Raw genomic sequence first — 22,948 nt, forward strand, 5'->3', positions numbered from 1 at the left:
TATAAACATAATAGGAGAATTAGAAGCATTCCTATTGTCAACTCTAACATCTTTAATTCTTTTTTAGTTAATATTGAAGTTCATTTATAGATATATCTATTTTTATATATATCTATAAATTTGATTTTTTATTGTTGGGTATTTCATACTTCAATGAGTTCAATCTTAGTTCTCAATTAATCACTTGGTATGGTGAGGTTGGTCAAGCTGCCTAGTATGGAACCCTCATGTCTAGAGTGGGTGTGTTACTAACTCCCTAACGTAACCGAGGTGGCTTGCTACCTCACTTCAGAAAAAAAAAAAAAAAAAAAAAACTTAGTTCTTGTTTAAGGAAAACCAAAATTGGGAGAGAATTGAGTCGTGCTTTCATTGATAATAGGGGTGTCTTTATATAGAGGATTACAAGGCATAGAATCAGAGTTGTATAAGGAAAGATAATCGTACAATTAATCGGATATTTATGAATATCTCCGAGAATATCTCTAATTCAGAACCCTATTACAACTAGATCAAGTAACCTAGAGTATTGGCCAGACACATATTCTGAATTTACTTGAACAGTTCTCAATTTTTATATATTAGAATACCTACTATAATAACTATTTTTTATATCGCTTTAGTTAAAAAAAAGGGAAAATTTTGCAAACAGTACACCAAGTAAAAGCCACTAATAATTTTCATACATAAAGTTTCAAACCGAGCATTTTGGTACATGAAACCTGAAACCCGACCCACTATCTAAACACGACGTCAATGACGCCGTTAGTTTCAGTGCCACCTAGCCTAATTTAAGGGGTAATTTGGTCTCTTCGAGTTTTTACTCTGAGCACCCGGCTTTTTCTCTCTTCCTCTGGGCACCCACCGCTCTCTCTCTCTCTCACTATAGGCACCCATCTGTCTTCCCCCCTCCCAATCTCGATCACCTCTGCAATTATGCAATTCCAACCATTACCATCAATCAACACCCTTCAATTCTCAAGCTTCTCGGCCGAAACCAAAATTTTTAATCTTTAATCTCTCATCCTCACCTCCCACATCTTCTCTCTATTGGGTTCATCTGTTCAAGATCTCTAACTCCAATCTAGGGTTTTCGTTGCTGTGACAGTTGAATTGATGGCTATGGTGAGTGAGGAAGATATGGAGTACGAGAGTGAAGCAGAGGAGGCTTAACTCTGTTAAAAAATAAAATAAATATACTAGTAACAAAACCCTGCTAATCTTCTTTCCCTCTTGTTCATCGTGTTCTGTATCAAAGGCAAAGCTTTGGCTTCAAGCATGGCCAGCTATCCAAGAAATTCAAAGTAAGTTCTATTGCGTGTGATCTAAGCATTGAACCCAGTCCTTCACCTTCAATTGCAGAAATCCAATTGGATCAAGAAATTCGAAATTTGATTTGATATTGTTGTTGGAGAATTCAAGGTTTCAATTACGACCGCTGGCGATGCGGAGGCGGGCAACGGCGAGCGGCGATGATGAAGGTGAAGGTGAGGGAAGGAAGAATCGTGGGCGGATCCAACGGCTCCCATTCACTCTGATGCATCGGACGATAGAAGAAGAAATTGATGAGGATATTTGTTGCTTCGGAGCTTCTGGAATTGCCCAAAAAGGACAAGCGCCGCCTCCTCCACGCCGTGTACCGCGTCGGCGATCTCGAGCGCACCATCAAGTTTTACACTGAGGCTCTTGGGATGAAGCTGTTGCGGCAGAGGGATATTCCGGAAGAGAAGTACTCGAATGCTTTCCTCGGATTCGGGCAGGAAGAAACGAACTTTGTAATGGAGCTCACTTACAATTATGGAGTAATTCCTATGATATTGGGATTGAGTTTGGTTACAAAAGAGCTTGGAGGAAAAATAACAAGAGAGTAGGTAAAGGACTGGGAAAATTTCTGGTCGCGGCCATGGAATTTCTGGTCGCAGCCATGGAGAAAGAGAGGGAGAGTGTCAAAGTCAGAAAGAGGTACGAGTACTAAATTACCCTCTGACAAATGAGTAATGACATAAGACTAAACAGCGTCAGTGACGGCATGTCTACAAAGTGGGTCGGGCTCGAGAGTCTGTGTACCAAAACGATTGGTTTGAAACATTATGTATGGAAATTATTAGTGTCCTTTACTTGGTGTACTGTTTGCAAAATTTTCCCTAAAAAAAATAAAATAAAATCAAACTTGAACTCCGAAACTGTTAAATGTACTAAAAGATCTTTAGTGCTGTTAATTTACGTGGCCTTAAGCTCCTAAATTCTTAATGACGATCTTGATCTGCTACTCTAGTATTAGAAAATTCATATATTTAATTAAGTCTGCATGGATTGAAAATGAGATTAGGCAAAAGGAATGTGTTAATCTGGCTACCTGTACTGTAACATAATCATTCCAATGTTGATACGCTATAAGTGGATTATGTTCCTAACGTGACTTGAAAAATAATGCAATGTAATAAATCAGCAGGATCTTAATCTCAACTATAATAGTATATTACTTGAACAGAGAGCCACAGACAACTTAGGATTCATACAATATATAATCTGTCAGATCTTAGATAGGGCAGCATGCTATCATAAAAATATCAATATCTCTTCTGATGTTCTTTCAAGTAGTTTATAGATCGAAAATCATATTTCTCGAAAATTTCCAAAATATCCTATGATGGATCATGTCGAACTTGGACAAACTTAATACTTAGAGAGGATTTTAGAGCTATTCTATTTAATAATGTAAAAACTGGTTGCGCAAGAGGCTTCTTTATATATCTAATATATTTATTTTTGAGAAAAATTCAGTCACTGTCCCCAAACTATGCTGGTAAGGCCAATTTGATACCCGAACTCTCAAAAGTATCAATGTGATACCCAAAGACCTATTTTGACATCAACGTGATACTTCCGTCTAAAATTTGTGACGGTTTCGTTAAAAAAGTGACGTGGCAAGCACATGAAGACCAAAAACAAAGAAAAAGACCAATGTACCCTTTTCTTTTGTTAATTCATTTTTTTTTTCTTTTTCTTCATCTTCTTCTTCTTTTCTTCTTCTTCTCTGATGATCTGGGAACTTTCCCAGAAAACTTGACATCATCATCATCAGGAGAGTCGATAATGCTTAAGCCTACTTTACTACTACCCTAGCTCCTCTTATGCCCATGAAGAGGTGGTCTTGGGGACCTAAAGGGGCTGCCTAGTTGGGCTCTAACTGAATCAAAATTTAGTTAAACCTATAGGGCTCAACCCCAGGGGATGGCAAAACTTCACCCATTATGCTCAGCCCCGCCATAGCTGCAGCTTCCCAACCCTAAACGACGCATAAACAGATGGATCTGGAACTGATTTGCAGTCTTACAGTAATACTCTTCTGACTCTGCAACTCTGATCGTCGATCTTCGACAGCCCATCAGCCTTCTCTCCGTCGATACCGCGAAGGTGAAGTTTCAATTTCGTTCGAGTAATCCTCGCTTTGCTTCCGTCTCCAGGTTCCTCTCTCTCTCTCTCGAACTATATCCATGCAGCCCCAAGAGCCCCTTAACCAATCACACATACAAATTAACTTTGATCTCGAACTGATTGCAGAGTTTTCACTCATATTCAGCTTGAAGAAGATCTCAAGTCCCTGTTTGCGTCCTTGGCTGCTCAGTCACACAGCGACGGCCAATTCATCTATCTTTCGGTTTTTCAGGTCAATTGCTTTACTTCCTCTCCTTTTGTTCTGGGTATGTTTAATTTGATCTGTTTCATTGATTTCTGAGCTGAGTTGACAGAGAGTGGGGGTTGATTGGTTCGATTAGGTTTTGGGTGTAATTTTTCTGAGGAATTTGTATTTGATTGATTGCAGATAGAGATTCTTCTCTTCTTCTTTTCTGTGTTGCAACTTGCAAGTGTAGTAGCTACCTCTGTCTTTGAAATAGATGTTGTGGATGTTGTGCTTGAAACAAATCTTTTCTTTTCAAGTTACAGAAGTCAACTTGAACATGAGCTGTATAATTGAGCCGTTTGGGGTTGGGAAGCTGCAGTTATGGCGGGGCTTACTGGTGGGAGTGGTGGAGGAGGATAAGGAGGAGAAGAGGTGGTTGAGCTTGGTGGGGACGACGACGGAGGTGGAGATGGAGTTGCGAACCGGTTTCCCAGTTGGTTGCGTCGGACATCAGAGCCTCCTCCTTGTCGCCGACACCGGCGGCGATCCCCGCTGCTTCGACTGTTCTTCATAAGCCACAAACGCTTTCGATTAAAAAAAAAATTCTCCATTTCAGCAGCTTTTTGTAAACCCACAAATCCATTCCCAGAAAAATAACCAATTGTGATAGAAAGGAGAGAGGATCAGATTGGCAAAGGAAGAGAGACAGAGCTCGATCTCTTTTTTTTTTTTTTTTTTTTTTTTTTAAATTTTTATTTATTTATTTATAATTAATTAGTTGAGAAAGACAATTTTACCCTTGCCACGTCAGCAAACAGACGGAACCGTTACAAATTTTAGACGGAAGTATCACGTTGATGTCAAAATAGGTCTTTGGGTATCACATTGATACTTTTGAGAGTTCGGGTATCAAATTGGCCTTGGCAGCATAGTTTGGGGACGGTGACTGAATTTTTCTCTTTATTTTTGTTATAAAAATATTTTGAGAGTATGAATCCCACATGAAAAAATAGGGACATTGCATATGAGTTTATAAGGATTTGGGTCACTCCATCCATTGCCGATTGGTTTTGGATGTGAACCCTAAGTTACTTTATCATGGTATCAAAATGGGTTATGCCACGTGTGCATGCCTCACGCCCACACGGGCTTCACATCACCTAATAAGTTGTCCACGTATATGGTATGAAAATTCGACACACGTGCATGGGTGTGTTGAGAGTATGAGGAATCTCATATATAAGTTGTCCACGTGTATGATTTGAAAATTTGTCACACGTGCGGAGGCGTGTTGAGAGTGAAAATTAGGGACCTTGCATATAAGTTTATAAGGATTTAGGTCACTTCATTTATTGCCAATTAGTTTTGTATTTGAATCCCAAATTACTTTATCAAAACCTGTGATTAGAACTCGTCTCTAAAAACTAGCTTTTTTGAGAAATGTGCATGATTTCTTCTAAATACTCCACTTGGCTTCAAATATTGCACCACGTTTTTGAACCTGACTTTCTCATCTGCCCACTTTATCGACACCGAACATGTTTTTTTTTTTCAATTTCTTGCTTACTACTTAACAAACTTATCATTAGTCAATAACTCAAAACCAGTCCTGAGACTTCTGAAGCCCTAAGCTAACTAAAATATTAGACCCTCCATATATATTGATGTCCATTTTTTTTTTTGCCATTTGGTATAAGAAGATTTGGCCTCAATTGGAAAGAATTATTCAAAAATTTAATTTTCAAAGGGTAAAGAAAGATTCATTAGGGGTTATGTTGTTTTTTTAAAAAAAAAAATTATATAGAAAATAAGTTCATTGAATCAGTTAACGATTACAATCGTCCGAATGACATCCTCTATAATTCCGGGAACTGCATGTGACAAACCTAGAGTGAAGGTAGAACAACTTAGAAGTGTACTACACCAACAAATTGTCATTGTACAATAAAACACTGCTTTGAAACATTTATAGGGAAACTAGCAAAAACTGAAGGAAAATCTTCAGTCTTCTCAAGATAATTACCAACAATAGAACCATTGTCATGACCTTGAGATTTGTAGATTAAACCATCAGAATCTGCAACCCTAGCGCCAATCGCACCAATAATCGGTGCATTTTCTCTGCCTCGAGAGGGGAAGATGGTGTTGCCCTAATGACGTCGAAGATTGGCCTTCACAGGTGGAACTTATGCACCGATCTCTAAAGGATGCTACTACTTTGCGTCTAGAAACAAACGACATTTGATGTGAATGGAACACTACAGATTTGCTCTCCCGTTTAGTAAAACCTCGAGTAAAGCTAGAGGCCGACTTTGGGAACTGTCTGTGGGCGGTACGGCCTTTCAGAGCATGCTGGCAGGGATGGGCTCGTCTGTTGATTAGGTAGGATACGACCACACAGAGGACGTCTAAAGAATTCTAAAGATGGGCGTGCAGGACTGAATAAGATCGACTCTAGCAAGTTGTTGGAGGAGGCGAAGGAACGAGCTTGTTCCTATCCCTAAAACAAGGTGGCGTGTGGATTTGCGATTGGATCTGCAAAGGTGGCGTCAATAAGCACTATTGGCAATGCGGCAGTCCGGCTTCGATTTCTAGGACCAGTGAGCTACTGTGCGCTTCGAGATAGGATGACGAAGTTCTTGAAGCACCGTATTGCTGGTGCAGCGTTGCTCACAGGCACCGGCGATGGAGACATCGCCGCTTAGGTGCCTAGATTATTTGGGAGGTCTAAACCTTATTGGGTGCCCAATTTGTTTTGGATGTCCAAATTAGTTTGGGGGCCCAATTTAGTTGGGGTTCCTAGAACGTTTTAGGTGTCCAAAGTAGTTTGAAATTAGAATTGGGCCCAAGTATAGTAAAAGCTCTATAAATGAATAATGTTGGGACTATTTTAGAGGGGTTATTATAGTAACGATAAATTATTTTTTCATTTATTGATAAATGAATATTTATTACTTTAGAGAGAGTTTTATATTATTCCTATTTGAATTATATAACATAGTCTAATTTGATTAGGTTGTTTATCGAAGATAATCAATATCCAGATGACAATTATGCTATACCAAATGTTTCTTCGAATGAGACATTTCGAGTAGTGATAATTTTGAATAACTGCTTGCAACAAAATGAAAAATAATATAGCAAATCTGGTGCATGTATTGCAATAAATTAAGGATGAAGTTCAATTTGGTTAAGACACAAGGAAAATGCAAAAGACTATAAAAGGATATTTTGAGAATTAGCTAAATTGAGAAGATAGAAATTGTTAAAAGTTCCTTAATGTTTAAGGACATCTAATTTATGTGTTTGGCCTGAATTCTAGTGACTTGTCCAAATTCTGATAGGGTGGGTTAGTCTTACAGATATCCTCAGAGATATCCTATTCATTGTATGATTTAGTTTCCATGTAAGACTTATATTCTCTGCTTGTAATCCTCTATATGAAGAGGCCCCTATTATCAATGAAGGCACAGATCATTCTCTCATAATTTCTGATTTCCTAAAACACGTTATCAGTACGAAACCCTAACCCTAATTCAAGAAGCCAAAACCCTAAATACAAAACCTTGAAACCTTTTCTGCCTCCGTCCCATACCTTAAAGCCCTCGACCCCAGGAGTCCAGAACCGGCGACAGAACCACCAGAACCTGCCGGAAAACTATTGGACTGGCCGCCAAAAATCTTGCAAATTACTGAACTGGCTAGGTTAACCTTGCTTGGATAGCCTCGTTTTGACCTTCTGCCAGCATCAGAGCGCCCTTGTGCCTGTGTTAGCCTTGTTAACGCTTCTTCCCGCTTGTTAGCCTCGCTTAAAGCCTTTGTTAGCCTCGATTCATTCAGAAGCCACTAACCTCGCATCAGACACAGCTTGCAGCAACCTCTTAACCAGCTAGGCTTGCTTCTGACCACAACCTGCACAAGCCTCGGCCCGCCTGCATAAGCCTGTTAGCCTCGCTACGCAAGCCCAGCGCACAGCCACCCTGCTAAGCGCCCTTGGCGCACCCCTGTAGCCTTGTGCCCCTACACACACCTACTGCCTTGCAGCCCCTGCACAAGCAGCCAGCAGCCCCAACCAAGCTTCCAGCCAGCGTCCGGTCACCATCGACCAGCTACCGGCCACCAGCAACCTCAGGCGACTTTTTCCGACCATATTTCGGTGACCCTATTTCGAGGTAAATTTTTATAAAAATTCTCACTTTCAAGTAATTTACTTTCTTTTCTTTTATCGGGGACTTTCAACTTCTCTTCTTCTACCTCCCACTTTTCTTTTGTGGGAAGACTTAAGCCGAACTGTGGGGATCTCCAAACTTAGAGTTTGTTGAGATCTCCAAACTTAGAGTTTGTAGAGAATTTATGATCGACCACTTACATCATTGTTTCGATCAAATCTATGATCTCTTGGAATTAAATTTCTTGGGAGCAATTACGCTAAGAAATTCCTAATTTCTTGGGAGTGATTACGCTATGGATATCACAAGTGGGTTCGTGATGTCCGCCAGCATCTCAAGGCCCAAGGAATTCTAGAAATGATTCTTGAGCCTAGTCAGCACGTGCTAACTGTTGAGCAAGCTCAATCTTTGGAAGCTAATAAAGCAGCCATGGAGGCGAATAAAACGAAAGCCATCATCCTAATGACTCATCATATGGATGATTCGCTCCAATACGAGTATCTGAATGAAGAAGACCCTAGAAGGCTGTGGGTCTCACTCGAAGAACGCTTTGGCAACGCCTGTGACTCCTTGCTTCCTGACTTAGAAGTGAGATGGCATAATCTCTGCTTCTGTGATTTCAAGACAGATCTTGATTACAACTCGGAAGCACTTTGTATTAAATCCTTGACTTGAATCATAAACTCACGCAAGCGTACGAATAGTTGTCAAGTAAGGGAAGTATTAAAACCTTGATTACACTACTACAAAAATCCAATCAGACGACACCTTTCAGACGACGCATTACAGTTTTCCGCCGTCTGATTGATTTTTATTTTTTTAGACGTCGTTTTTATAAAATTCGTCGTCTGATATGCAATTATGAATTAGTTCAGAAGACGTTTAATGACAGAACCGTTGTATGACCCTAAAAAATTTGAGCGGCAAGTTTTCCACCATGTAAGTGGTGCCAAATCGCATCTCAAACCCTGAATTTTCCCCATACCATGTATTGATCATACGATGAAAAATAATAAAACTGTCGTCTAATCAATATGTTTGATAGAAAGGAGAGAGATTTCCCACCACCATTTTTCTTCAACTTCCAAAGAGGGAAGTTAAATTGATAGGAGACAAATCCCAAATTTCAAATGGCCGCATACATACCACATTTTTATAAAATTCTGTTGTGTGAGTCGTTGTCCAAATTAATGTAGGCCGGGCATGAAACACTTTCAGAAAAGAAAATAACGAAGAACTCAAACCTCCTCACTCTCTCTCTCGACATAGACCTAAAACCAAAACCCGAATCTCCTCACCTCACTCTCCCGACAGTGTCTCCCCAAAACCAAAACCTACACTTGAAGTCCATCGGATCCAAGACCTTTGTTCTACAGTCTACACCGACACCAAATTCATCGGATCCAAAACCAAATCAGTAGACCTCGCTCCTCTCTCCCTCTTATCTTCTACACCTATACCCCAAATCCATCTCTCCAACAACCAAATCAGTTTCCACATCAAACTAATCTGAGAGGAGCCTCTCCGGCGTCAAAGATGACGTCGTCACCGGCAGCCAAACTCCCTTGGCTTAAATCGAGCCTTCACTTTCCAGCACCAATGGGTATCCAATTTCTCTTCTTTTCGATTTTGACCTAAGTTTTTGATTTCCTGAATTTTGGGGATTTTGATTTCTGATGCGATTATTTTTTTGTTGCAGTAAGAGGACCAAGAGGGAGGTCATCGGGCTCAAAGTGGAGGGTCCGAAGATCAGAATTAGAGCTCTAGTCGACGGCGGAGGCGCTCATGTGAATACTGAAAAGAAAGACAAAGGTTGGTAGTGAATCGAATCCATTCGAAGCAAAAGGGATAGTGTGATTGATACCGAAATAGAGATGAGCCAACTTTCATCTCTTAGCTTCCGGCCTTATTATGGCTCTCTCAGTTTCTCAGTTAATCGGACTTCCTCTTTTTGTCGCTTCAACCTCCCCTTCCGATGCCCCACTACTAGGTATTAATAATCTCTCTCTCTCTCTCTCTCTCTTCTGGGTTCTCATTTCTCACTTGTCTACTTTCATTTGCTTCATTGTTTTTGTCAAATCATGAACTGTAACTGATGGTCTGTAACTGTTATATCTCTGTGAGTACTTGAAACAATTATTCCATGAATTTCTGTGTATTGCATTTGTTCTTGCTTTCATGTGTGTTTTTGATTCAGTAGATTATTTACAAACCTTTGTTTTGTAGCTACTTTACTGTATTTGGTAAAAGTCCTCTATATTTCTGATTCTCTTGGTTGGAATTTGAGTTTACAGTGGATTGCGAGGCAACTCTTTGACTGGAGCACTGTCCCCTGATATGTGTCAATTAACTGGTCTGTGGTACTTGTAAGTATTTTCCTTCTGTATTTCAACCAGTTTTGGTTTCTTTGTGTTCTTTTTGTGTTTCTGTTGGTATTGAAGTTTCCTTTTATGCTCAGTGATGTTAGAGGCAATAACCTGACTGGCCCGGCGTCTTGTATCAGATCACCAAAATCAATCTTTACAAGGTTTGTTTATTGCTGGGTTTTGAGAAATGATATAGATTTGAGATTGGTTTGAATCTTCTGGTTTTGAATTTGATTGCTTGTGTGTAATGTGAGAGTGGATTTTGTTTTGCGTTTTCTTGATTGTTTAAGGGTTTAGGGTTTATGCTGGTTTTTTAATTTTGGCAGGATGGTAGGCATGGAAAGGCTTGGGGAGTCGTTCATAAGGAAGGTGGGTTTTACATTTCATGGAATTGGCCTTTTTCTGTGCTCGATTTTAGTTCTATTTGCATCAGTAGTATTTAGCTTTGTTGCATTATTAGATAGGATTGGTTTCGATACTTATTTCGTATAAGAGTTTCTAGTGTGAAGAAGTGACTCAAGGGAATTATAATTGTCTACCAGTTGGTTGGTTTTGCTAGTCGAAGTACCAGGGTCTACTCAATTAGGCTTACTACTCTGATCAATGTTTGTTTTCTGATGGGTTGTGCATTTCATTTTGATCCTCTATGTACCATTTGTCTTGTGGTGGCCGAATTTTGATAATTCCATGTGGGATATCTCTTAATAATTATCTTCTTTACATTCATTTGGAACATGTCCTGAATGGTTGGGAATTGGTGCGTCTAGGTTTTGGTCCAAAGAATTGTTTAGGAAACTGGTTAGAAATACTTGCATAAGAGATTGAACATGCATCTTGTAATTTGCAATTGCCCCAGACTGAAGTTCTTAGGAAAAGTCCTAAGATTTATTTTGATTTTAAGTTTTTGGTGCATATTGATGGTTCATTGTCTTCTAGCTTTGGACCTTTGTTATTGTGAGGTTTAGTTGGGCGGTTCTGTTTTGTTGTTCTAGTGTTGTTAGATTCATCAAGTGCTCTTGCCATGATAATTACTACTCATGAAGATTAGTGTGCTATGTATTCTGTGAGCCAAGTAGAATAAGCAACATATCTAATACTCTGCAGTCTTGTTAAAAATAAATAATGCCTTAATGGCTCTACATTTTAACACACACAATTAATACTTATCGTGGCAAGGTTGAAAGCCCTTTGTATATGAAATAGAAGCTGTATCTCTCCATGTGTATGATAGTTTGTCCAATGATAGTTTATCCTAAAGTTGACCATTCCTATTTTCCATTTAGTGGTTTGTTGATTCAATTTCTTTGAATTCATTCTCTGATTTGTTGATTTTTATTTTTGTAGACTCGGTAATTTAAATCTTGAAAAGCTTTACATGATTTGAGTCTCGCGGCACTCTGCCTTTCTCATTCTATTCGTAGCATAGTAATTCGTTCGAACTACTGTGGATACCTAACCTTATTCCATTCTCGATTAGGGTGTGCCCAAAATACTAAGGGCACCCAATCAATGTATAACCAATATATTAAACTTTTCCTTCCCTTTCATCTGGCCAACTAACAATCACGACCAAACCAAATTACAAGTTCTTACAACACAGATAACTGGCACGCACTAAAACTAACAACATTTCGATTCACAGTGAGCATTATCACAACCACCAGAATTTATAACATTGAAACTATGCTCAAACCGTTCAAGGAGACTTCGATTTCAACCACAGCACCACAGTTCACCCAATCTGTCAAGAGTACCAAAAGAGCAGGACTTGAATTTTACCTTCAATAAGTTTGGTTTGCAAAGTTAACCTCCAGCTTGGATTGTGAGTTAACGAAATTCCCTTCGAAACTCTACTGATGATGAACTGAGGTTCTGATGCTCATAACCCAACAAGTTTCTGAATTCCAGTTTCGATCGTGGTCAACCCTCGTCTACGGAAGCACTCGAGCTAGAAACGAACCAAGAAGAGCCGGAAAAGTCACCGGCGTCGGTGACAACGTCGAACCCGAAACCAACCCAGAAATCGATTTGTCAAAACTTGATCAAATTGGAAAAATAATTACACAGAAGTGGAAAGCATAACGAGATGAGCGATTTTCATACCCCATACAGCCCAATCGATGGCCGGAATTTGCAGAAGCTCGCCGGAGCCGTCGGACTTTCTCACGTCGGTTCTTCTTCCTCGTCGAGCGCATGGATGATCTGAAGCGACAGGCGTGACGGCGACGATGAGAGGAAGAAATTGGTGGCCTTGCGTCATTGATCGGTGGCCTGACGCCGGAGTTGTCGCCGAGCTGCCTTGCAGGTTGTCGGGTTTCTCTCTCGGGCCGAGAGAGCTCGAGCTTGCTGGTTGCTCTAGAGCAATCTAGAGCCTTAATCTGATCTTGGGGTATTTATACCTCAAATTTAATTGATTTTAAGGGCTGTGATGAAGCGGTGGAAGCTTTGGACGGCCACGATTGCACCGCAGAAAATCCTATTTCTTTAAATCATTTTTCTAAAATCCCACAACTTTGGAAAATTGATATAAATAGCTCGGATAACCGAAAAATTCCCCGAAAATTCCCACGAACTCGTCGTGATGTGTACTTTATTATCCAATCCTTAAATTAAGGATTTCACATTGTGAAAATTTCCAAAAATATTCTCAAGCACTTTAATCATTACCGAGATCGTAAATTAATTTCCAACGATCTCAACTTAACTCGACAAATTTTTCTGGGGCTCACAGTTCCACCCCCCTTAAATAAATTTCGTCCTCGAAATTTCCTGACTGGTCAAACGGTCAATAATACTTCACTTCTCATGTCGGACTCCAGTACCCATAACAATTCTCATTCATGATTTCCTGTGGTACAACTCGACTCTTACTAGTCATATATATCACCATCGGAGCTAACATTTTTCTTAACCAAGTGTTCCTCAATTATCATCCACAGGATACACTTCGCTCCGATTAATTACATTCTTCTGTAACCACAAGACTTTTCTTATAACAACTAGACTGAGTAATTCGCAATTTCATTACTCTCCTCATAGCAATACCATACTCGTCATTTCCAAAACAAATCATGTTTATACCAAATAAGACTGGGTAACTACTAACCTTGTTACCCCAACACAATACTGCCACAGCTGGCAGCTCATAGCCAACTCACGTTTTCATCTAATTCCCGCTCATTACAAGTACAACATTCCGGGAACTGCAGTTTTGTCAAAAGACATACTTAAGTACTCGTAGTCAAATACACCTACCCGTAAGTAAAATTATGTTCCTCACGAGGGACCTATGTCAACTATGAGAGCAAGTCGACATAGTCGCCGCGACTCATAGTTTCTGGCGACCATTAACGTCCAATGGAAAACACTCTCTGTTAACAATTCACTGGTCGTCACTAACATGGAATTCGCAATTCATCGTGGAAGACATATCTGTCCTCAAAAGGACAACCACACACGAAGCTGGCTGAGTATCCGTCTTTTCTAGTCAAGCTATACAAGAAAAGCACAACGGAACCTAACAGCCAATTTCCAAAAGTTATTCCACGAATTTCCACGTGACGACACTTGACGAATTTTCTCGTAGTGCACCCGAGTTCGTTACGTATTCGTTTATGACCGCCGTCTCGGCTAACGCATCCATTCCACGAACTCAAAAGTGAAGCACTCCTTCCAACCACGCGTACGATATGCGTCGTGTTACCAACATCGAATCATGTTGCCCTACTTGCAACAATCACGTGCCAACGGATCTTTGGACACTAGTTCGACGAACTGATGATCAGTCTTGAAAATGAGCTTCAACAAGTGTTCCTATCACTATCCGACGAAATTTGAGGATCACCGTTAAAGGTTTACCTCTTGAAGACTGAAGGCTCACCCGCTTCCACACATAGCACAGCGTTGATCTCGAAAGCATCACCAAAATTAGAGGAGCTGATGGTTAAACAACCATGAACAACACTCATAACGTACTTGACGTCAAAACACTTTTCCAGATCACCCGTCGTTCAGACCATGTCAACCCATGTCGCTGAAGTCGCAAGTTGCGTTTTCGTTGATGGTAATGTAAGCTTTCCGCCTTTCGTTCCTTGCACGCCTCTTTCTTGCCTTTCGGTTGCCAATCGTCTAGTAGTGTAGAGAATATCCTCCCTTACTACAGTTTACGTTGAACTTGACTTATATGGATAAGCAACCGAAAATAATGCTCAAAACTTCGTTTTACAAATTTCCTAAGAAAAGGAATTTGACTTCTAGGAAATTCCAAATGATTTCCAATACCACAACTGTAAACTTCCAAGAAGGGAAGAGAAAGGAAGTTAAATTTTTTACCAAAACAACTTGCAGAAGAGTTTCCAAGTTTTCCTTTCTCGTAAAGCAGATTTGGAAAAATTGCCACGACTTCATGTCCAGTCGAAAAGAAATGAAATTTTCCAGATCATTGGTAAAGATGCCAAACATTGTTGTGTTAAAATTTCAAAATTTCGGAGCTCTGGAAGTCATTAGAAATTGATTCCAAAGTTGTTGAAACGGGAAAATCAGCAGAACTCTGAGGTTAAAAATCTCAGCTTTGAGACTGATTTGGAGGGTTAAAATTTATCACATTTGGGTGAAATTTATTGGAATTGCAAACAATTCTGAAAATAACTCGAAATACTTTTGAACCCGAAAAACCTTTTCAAACACAAGATTTTCTAAACCTTGGAAACAACTCAAATGGAGAAGTCTAAATGTTGAACTAGCATGATTACAACCACAACCAGAACGTCAGAGAATTGAGAAACAAAATCAACCAAAGGAAGAAAATAAAAGTCAACGTAACTATTTACAAGGAAGAAATACTCGCAGTCCTTCTAGGATCCTTACCGGTAACACGTGTTGTTGTAAATGGCCAGAATCCTAGAGAGTCGTCTGCCCTTCCTTGAAAGACGTCTTACTTCATGACCTTCCATTGTTGACTTCGGCAAATGGTGGAGCTCCGAACGAACTCAACCACACAATAGTTAACACACGTCGATATCGACCAAATTTGTCGATACCTTGAGTCGAACCATTTGGTCCACGGAACAAAGTAGCCTTGTTTCCTCGTACGCCAATCTCGACGTCCAAAAACTCGAGTCAACTATAGCCATAATTGACACGGAGTTTCTGCCGCACATACAAGTGAGTCGAAGGAACATAATTCAAGAAGTCGCCATAGAGGTCGCACAGTGACACACGCCTCTTCTCCTTCTTCCCTGATGATACGCTTCCGGCTCATGCTGAATACGCATTAACTTGCTAAAGCATTCCCGAGGAGGTCTACACACTTTAAAGTATAACATAGGGTGACCTTAGTCAAACCTATAAATTTTCTAATCGCATAGCTTCCTCGGCTACCCCAAAGCAACGCCTTATATAGTACCACTCGCCGAACCCATGCTTTCAAATTTTACAATCCCAAAATTCCACAGGCAACGTCAAATGGCGAGTACTAAAGCACAATTAAATCCCTCTTACCTAAGTTCGAAGTCGACATATCCCAGCGAGGAATTTCATTCCGCTGTTCAGTAGATTAAGTAGCTGAAGACCCACTTTTCCTTGACTCATACCTCTGAGGCACGAGAAGCGTCAACGAGTTGCGTTCGACAGGATCTTTTAGGAATAATGATTCAAATTCCTCGAGAGTTGTCAAATGACATTTCAAGTCTAACATGAGAGCAACAATCAACATCACTCAGACAACTAAAAGAAAAGAAATTCACAAGACAGTTGTCCAAACATCCACTATGCTTATAGGGACCCAAAGTTTGTCGTTCACGTACCTTTTCCTTTTTACTTTTACCTCATACTGGGCCCACATAATCTTTGCCGCAGTCTGTGCACTGTGGAGGAGCTTTGGGTGGCAATACTTGTTCAAATTCAAAGAACAAATAGAAAGATGAACAGTAACTGGACTCGATAAAGATTACAAGACAGATGCAACATCGAGTCCTACCAACAATATTTCAATGAACAGGATTCACGTGATTATGCACAATTTGGAAGTGAATCCATAAACCAATTCAACACAGCATATGAACATATAACAGTTGGACTTGAAAAGATGATGAGACAAATTACAATAATCGAGTCTGCGAAAGAAATCAAGTAAACTAGACTCGACAGGACATCCAAAGAAGAATCAATTACCAAGTCCAACATCAATAGCAACAAGCACAACTTCAACTGACCGGATTCACTGAACAAAGCAATGGCAAACACAAGTGCAATTACAAAGACAAGTCGGAACATAAGTCAACCTTTCGAATAAGGGACAACGATTTTCGGATTAAGGGATTCAAAGGAAAAACAAACAATAGTTCCGACTAACAACAAGTTGAAGTTTCAGAGAATAATTCTAGGGTCATTTATTTGTCGCAAGTTGTATTCATAAATTAACAACTTTCAACCTCGGTATACATTAGGGGGATCCGGTGGCCAGTCGGGCCCTAAACCGTGTGAAAAGTTGTAATTATATGAACACACACTAGCAACAGTCCTTTCAAGTAAACTCTCACACCCATGGAGTGAACCGGAATTTCATGGTAAAGAAATCCCTAAAATCGCCCACGTAACCGGAAATCAAGACTCTAGACGAACTTTGACAAACTGTTTAAATCAGTGCCAGGTTTTATTCAAAAACCTCAAACGTAAAAACCCACGATGAAGTTAAACAACGATTTCTACTAAAACTTGCCTTTTTCAGCAAAAAGCATATTTCCGACAAAACACATTTCAAAGTCGGTACGGGTTTAAACACGTAAATAGTAAACACCAAAATCCAAAACTTTTGAACAGTAACGGGAAGCAAATCCCTTTTTTACCAAATCGCCTTTCAAAGCACCTTCGCTTTTAGCACCCCTTTTTCTAAACCTCTTTTTGGAAACACCTTTAAAACCCGCTCGTGAACCGTTTTTCGAAATCCTTTTTCCGGAAACTTTCTCAAACGTTTTTCGGAACTCGGTCTTAAAAACCGAAGTCAAACCTTTTCAAACGTTAGGTAGAAATTCTAACAACGTTTCACGTCAAAGGTTCAGAAACACGTTTTTGAACAACCATTCCTCGAGTCGACTTTTCAAAAGGATTTGAAGATTTTCCCCGAGCCGACAAAACTTTTTCGAGTATCAGAGGTTTTTAATTGTTGAAATCAAAAACTCGGAAGCATTGCTCTGATACCACTTTCTGTAACGCCCCAAGCTGCACCTCACCAGCTTAAGCACGTCACAGTGCCGCGAGACTCTAAAACATAAACCGAACGCTCGATTTACATTCTAGAGAACCGCTAGGCATTTTGTTTGAAAACTTTTCGTAAAAACACAGCGAAAGCTACAAATATTTTTGAGGTGAAAATCTTTGAGTTGCCCAAAAATCATTTTGTTCGTCCAGACTTGAAATGAATGCTCACTTAGGAGGCACAAGATTTAAGGACTAGGAATTTAACTACGTTTGACCCAAGAATTCCAGGACACAAAGTTCGAGAAATAGGAAGCAGAATAAAGCCCAGAAGGCGGTTTACCAAACTTGTTCCGCACACCCAGCTCCGTCCGCCATTGTCTCATCACCAGTGCACAGTACCTGCATCCACACTGTTGTAGGGGTGAGCTTTCGTCCTCGCTGCTCTACAGGAACTCTACCACGACTAGGTTTGAAACCAGCAAATATATTTTTTGGATCCCAGTATGAAAACATGCTTAAACCAAAGATTCCAAGGAACGACAAACTTTATAAGATTTTATAACTTAAAAACTGATGCATGATGCTTTAATAAATATGGCGCCAAATCCAAGTATTACCTGATGGCCGGTCCCATAGACCCACTACACGACCTTACCTCAATTTAATTTATCACCAGGTAAGCGTAGCGAGAGCGTCCGCTACCTAGCTACACACACGGATCGGGTCGTCATTGCGATCGCTCACCGTCCGACTGGTGTAACTAACCCTCCGGAGGTTTTGGGGATCGAACCCAAGGAAGTCAGAGCCACCCTTCGCTCTCAAGCCATCACATCTCTCACATGGTTTGGTTAGTATGCATTGCATTTGAACATAACCAAACCATACCACTTAACATGCATCGTTTTAAAAACAATAGATAAGAAAACTACTAACCGAGGAGAGTCCCGAATCCCTACCTGGATTCTGATGCTTATCTTTCACGCAGTTCCAGAGTCACGAACCTTCCGTTCCTCGGGTAACTGGAGTCCCAAATCCGACATAATGATCGTTAATAATTCGTCGAACACGTAATTAAAATCTCGATGACTTAACTAATCGTTCGACTAACATTTCCTGGTTCGACTAGGATTGACCATAGTTTGACCAACATTGACCAATCACCACAAACTAGATAATTATCCCAATTATTGAACATATCACTTCAAATTGAAGTATTGACTAATTTCCATGCTTTTAACATACCCTTTCTCATTCTATTCGTAGCATAGTAATTCGTTCGAACTACTGTGGATACCTAACCTTATTCCATTCTCGTAATTCGTTCGAACTACTGTGGATACCTAACCTTATTCCATTCTCGATTAGGGTGTGCCCAAAATACTAAGGGCACCCAATCAATGTATAACCAATATATTAAACTTTTCCTTCCCTTTCATCTGGCCAACTAACAATCACGACCAAACCAAATTACAAGTTCTTACAACACAGATAACTGGCACGCACTAAAACTAACAACATTTCGATTCACAGTGAGCATTATCACAACCACCAGAATTTATAACATTGAAACTATGCTCAAACCGTTCAAGGAGACTTCGATTTCAACCACAGCACCACAGTTCACCCAATCTGTCAAGAGTACCAAAAGAGCAGGACTTGAATTTTACCTTCAATAAGTTTGGTTTGCAAAGTTAACCTCCAGCTTGGATTGTGAGTTAACGAAATTCCCTTCGAAACTCTACTGATGATGAACTGAGGTTCTGATGCTCATAACCCAACAAGTTTCTGAATTCCAGTTTCGATCGTGGTCAACCCTCGTCTACGGAAGCACTCGAGCTAGAAACGAACCAAGAAGAGCCGGAAAAGTCACCGGCGTCGGTGACAACGTCGAACCCGAAACCAACCCAGAAATCGATTTGTCAAAACTTGATCAAATTGGAAAAATAATTACACAGAAGTGGAAAGCATAACGAGATGAGCGATTTTCATACCCCATACAGCCCAATCGATGGCCGGAATTTGCAGAAGCTCGCCGGAGCCGTCGGACTTTCTCACGTCGGTTCTTCTTCCTCGTCGAGCGCATGGATGATCTGAAGCGACAGGCGTGACGGCGACGATGAGAGGAAGAAATTGGTGGCCTTGCGTCATTGATCGGTGGCCTGACGCCGGAGTTGTCGCCGAGCTGCCTTGCAGGTTGTCGGGTTTCTCTCTCGGGCCGAGAGAGCTCGAGCTTGCTGGTTGCTCTAGAGCAATCTAGAGCCTTAATCTGATCTTGGGGTATTTATACCTCAAATTTAATTGATTTTAAGGGCTGTGATGAAGCGGTGGAAGCTTTGGACGGCCACGATTGCACCGCAGAAAATCCTATTTCTTTAAATCATTTTTCTAAAATCCCACAACTTTGGAAAATTGATATAAATAGCTCGGGTAACCGAAAAATTCCCCGAAAATTCCCACGAACTCGTCGTGATGTGTACTTTATTATCCAATCCTTAAATTAAGGATTTCACATTGTGAAAATTTCCAAAAATATTCTCAAGCACTTTAATCATTACCGAGATCGTAAATTAATTTCCAACGATCTCAACTTAACTCGACAAATTTTTCTGGGGCTCACATATATATTTACGTGATTATATGTGAATGGTGTGACATTGAAGAGTGTGGAATTGGGATGATTAAATTATTATGAATTGACATGTGACTTACCATATTTATATGTGATGAACATGATTGATGAGTTCTTGTTAATATTCATGATTTACATTGGAGGATGTATAGAGTTAGAGAATGTAGGGTTCTGAGGATGAGGTGTCCGAAGTTCGACGGTTAAGAATAACCGGAGTGTTTGTGTGCTGAGGACGGGGATGTCCAAGGTGCGACGGTTTATTATTAACCGAAGTTGTGTGCTGAGGACGGGGATGTCCAAAGCGCGACGGTTTATTATTAACCGAAGTATATGGTGCTGAGGACGGGGATGTCCAAAGCGCGACGGTTTATTATTAACCGAAGTATGTCGCATTACTTGCACCTAGGCCAAGGTGACTGGTAGCGATGTGGTTAGAGCTCTAACGTGCTGTTGGGATGGACCAAAGTGGTGTTATGTGGGTTGGGTTTTTGCAGGACCAGTGTGGTGTATTGTGATTTGAGGATTGTGAAAATGTATTCCTTGTGGTTTTACATGAGTGGTTTGATGTCTCTTTGCAGACGTAATACTGTTGAATTTTACTTGAACTGAAATTTAATAAATCAACAGTTCTTTCTTTTTACTCATACGGGCTGTCAAAAGCTTACCGGGTTTTGTGTTGTTGCAATCCCGGTACACTATTCAAACGGTGTAGCGGATAACCCTGCAGGTCAGGAGAACCAGGACGGTGATCGGGCTGCTTAGAGTAGTGTTATGTGAATTACAACATTATATTGTGAGGTTTGTTATGCTCATTTAGAGCTTTACAATTTTACTTTGTAAGAGTGAATTGTAATAATTAACTCGAGGTTTTCGAGTTTTTTGTGTTGAGTGGCGAGTGGTGTGTTTGTTTCTGAGAAAAAAATTCAGAACGTTATTTGTATTAATTGTTTATTCATGTTTCGGATTTGAATTGGTTATTCAAAATTCGGGGCGTGACAGTTTGGTATCAGAGCGTAAGGTACATATTTGGTGATATGTCAATACTTACCGAGTGATGGCCCGTCTGCAGCGGATCCCCATCATGTGCTCTCCGGTATTGGCAAAGTCATTGGGTATGTGTGAGTGTTAGGAGTTGTTTAGGCCGCTAAGTCGTCTTAGGAACGTGAATACTTTTCTTGTAGTATCGACTTGGTTAATATGGACTAGTATTGACTTATACTATGTTGAGTGTTATACATGTATTAACCAAACATACTATGCTTCCTAGGTAATGGAAATTCCGAGGGGTGGGCCTAGACGTCGTGGTGGGGGTGTAAGAGAAGGTAGAACTGGTGATAGAAACAGGTTCCGTCCCATAGAGGAGCTTTATGATGATGATGTAGAGTCTTCTATCGGTGTGCAACCTACTCCGCCCATGGGTGAAATGGCTGACCCTGGTCGTCTGTTGAGATTGGCTAGAGACATTAATCATCTGGGAGCAGCCAAGTTTCATGGAAGCATGGATTACATGGTGGCTGATCAATGGGTCGAGGATATGGAGAATTATTTTGAGATGATGGACTGTAATGAGATCGAAAAGAGGAAGTTAGCCACTTTCATGCTAAAGGGTGAGGCTAGGGTGTGGTGGAATTGTATGCAAAAGACCATTGATGTGACCACCCTGACTTGGGATGGTTTTGTGAGACTATTCCGAGAGAAGTACTTTCCAGCTTCAGTGAGAGAAAAATTGGAACGGGAGTTCCTCTCACTAACACAAGGGAAGATGACGGTGACAGAGTATGAGGCAGAGTTCTCTAGGCTATATAGGTTTGTGAAATCAATGGATGCTGAGGATTTGGCCAAGAAGTTTCAGCGGGGGTTGAATGCTTCCATTGAGCGTGATGTGGCCATTTTGGAACTGAAGGTCATGAAGGAAATTCTAGCAAAGGCTCTGATCATTGAGCAGCAGAACTTGATTCATAAGGAGAAGGAAACAGCTGAGAGGGATTTTCAGGGAAAGGGAAAGGCAGTGGCAGGTAACAGTGGATCCAGAGACTTTAGGGGTGGATCCTGGAAGAGACAAAAGACTCAGTTCCACCATCAGGCCCCAGCTAGAGTAGCAGCAGCTCCTCTTCCTCCTATTCGGTCCGTACCTGTCAGACAAGTTGCAGCTGCAGCGCCTGTGAGATGTTATAACTGCGATGAGTTGGGTCATCTCTCTAGGGCTTGCACTAAACCCAGGGCTAAGGGATGCTTTCGTTGCGGACAGACTGGACACTTTGCCAAGGACTGTACTCGACCCCATGTTGGAGGACGGGGTAATCAGCAAAGGCTCTTACCTCCAGTACCAGCTAGAGTCTTTGCAATCGGTCAGAGAGGCACTGGGGTGGAAGGTACCTTATCTGTTTATAACTATCTTGCTAGAGTATTGTTTGATACGGGAGCCTCCCACTCTTTCATATCTAGTTCAGTAGTGGATGTGTTGGGATTGATTGTCATGCCCCTTACTAGATCATTATGTGTTACATCACCTCTGGGTGTGTCTCTTGAGCTGGATATGTTTTGTGATGATTGCCCTATTGGGATAGGTGGTAGAGAGTTCTCTGCATCATTGATTGTGATTCCGGATCACACATATGATGTGATTTTGGGTATGGATTGGTTGAGCCCGAACTATGCATTGATTGATTGCTTTAGGATGATTGTGTCCTTCCGTATTCCTGGACAACCGGTGTTTCATTACCGTTGTCTGAGGTCCGACGTTGCCATGAGGGCAGGGATTTTGGCTCATATTGAGTCAGGGAGTAGTATTTCTGAGATTACAGGGATTCCTGTAGTTTCAGAATATGCTGATGTGTTTAAGGAGATACCAGGGTTGCCTCCAAAAAGGGTAATGGACTTCTCCATTGATGTGATACCAGGTACTGCTCCTGTATCGAAAGCACCCTATCGGATGGCTCCAGCTGAACTTCAGGAGTTGAAAGTT

At 40.7% G+C, this 22,948-nt stretch overlaps 2 protein-coding genes and 2 long non-coding RNA genes across 4 annotated transcripts; 2 read left to right on the plus strand and 2 right to left on the minus strand.

Annotated features, from left to right (window-relative positions):
* Nucleotides 1-1,562: 1,562 nt before the first annotated feature.
* Nucleotides 1,563-1,868, plus strand: LOC133711320 (lactoylglutathione lyase GLX1-like). The gene has a single exon (XM_062137457.1). It carries the CDS (start codon nt 1,563-1,565, stop codon nt 1,866-1,868), a length of 306 nt encoding a protein of 101 aa, XP_061993441.1.
* A 7,087-nt stretch (nt 1,869-8,955) lies between these two features.
* On the plus strand, nt 8,956-22,664 carry LOC133711321 (uncharacterized). The gene is made up of 7 exons (XM_062137458.1): nt 8,956-9,394; nt 9,491-9,781; nt 10,086-10,157; nt 10,250-10,318; nt 10,484-10,526; nt 21,251-22,499; nt 22,660-22,664. Exons 2-7 carry the CDS (start codon nt 9,666-9,668, stop codon nt 22,662-22,664), a joined length of 1,554 nt encoding a protein of 517 aa, XP_061993442.1. The 5' UTR covers nt 8,956-9,394; nt 9,491-9,665.
* On the minus strand, nt 10,723-12,662 carry LOC133712111 (uncharacterized). The gene is made up of 2 exons (XR_009847159.1): nt 12,261-12,662; nt 10,723-12,105 (listed from the first exon to the last, which is right to left on the minus strand). It is a non-coding gene; the product is annotated as an uncharacterized LOC133712111 (long non-coding RNA).
* Nucleotides 18,766-20,023, minus strand: LOC133712845 (uncharacterized). The gene is made up of 2 exons (XR_009847628.1): nt 19,346-20,023; nt 18,766-19,190 (listed from the first exon to the last, which is right to left on the minus strand). It is a non-coding gene; the product is annotated as an uncharacterized LOC133712845 (long non-coding RNA).
* Nucleotides 22,665-22,948: the final 284 nt, after the last annotated feature.

Source organism: Rosa rugosa, chromosome 5 (genome assembly GCF_958449725.1).
Source record: "Rosa rugosa chromosome 5, drRosRugo1.1, whole genome shotgun sequence".
NCBI classification, from domain to species: domain Eukaryota; kingdom Viridiplantae; phylum Streptophyta; class Magnoliopsida; order Rosales; family Rosaceae; genus Rosa; species Rosa rugosa.

Bases quoted from the DNA above. Each gene is read 5' to 3' on its own strand.
- LOC133711320 (XM_062137457.1), top strand. From the start codon at position 1,563: ATGAGGATATTTGTTGCTTCGGAGCTTCTGGAATTGCCCAAAAAGGAC.
- LOC133711321 (XM_062137458.1), top strand. From the start codon at position 9,666: ATGAGCCAACTTTCATCTCTTAGCTTCCGGCCTTATTATGGCTCTCTC. The intron at 10,158-10,249 runs GTAAGTATTTTC...TTTTATGCTCAG, and splicing joins TTAACTGGTCTGTGGTACTT to TGATGTTAGAGGCAATAACC. The intron at 10,319-10,483 runs GTTTGTTTATTG...TAATTTTGGCAG, and splicing joins CCAAAATCAATCTTTACAAG to GATGGTAGGCATGGAAAGGC.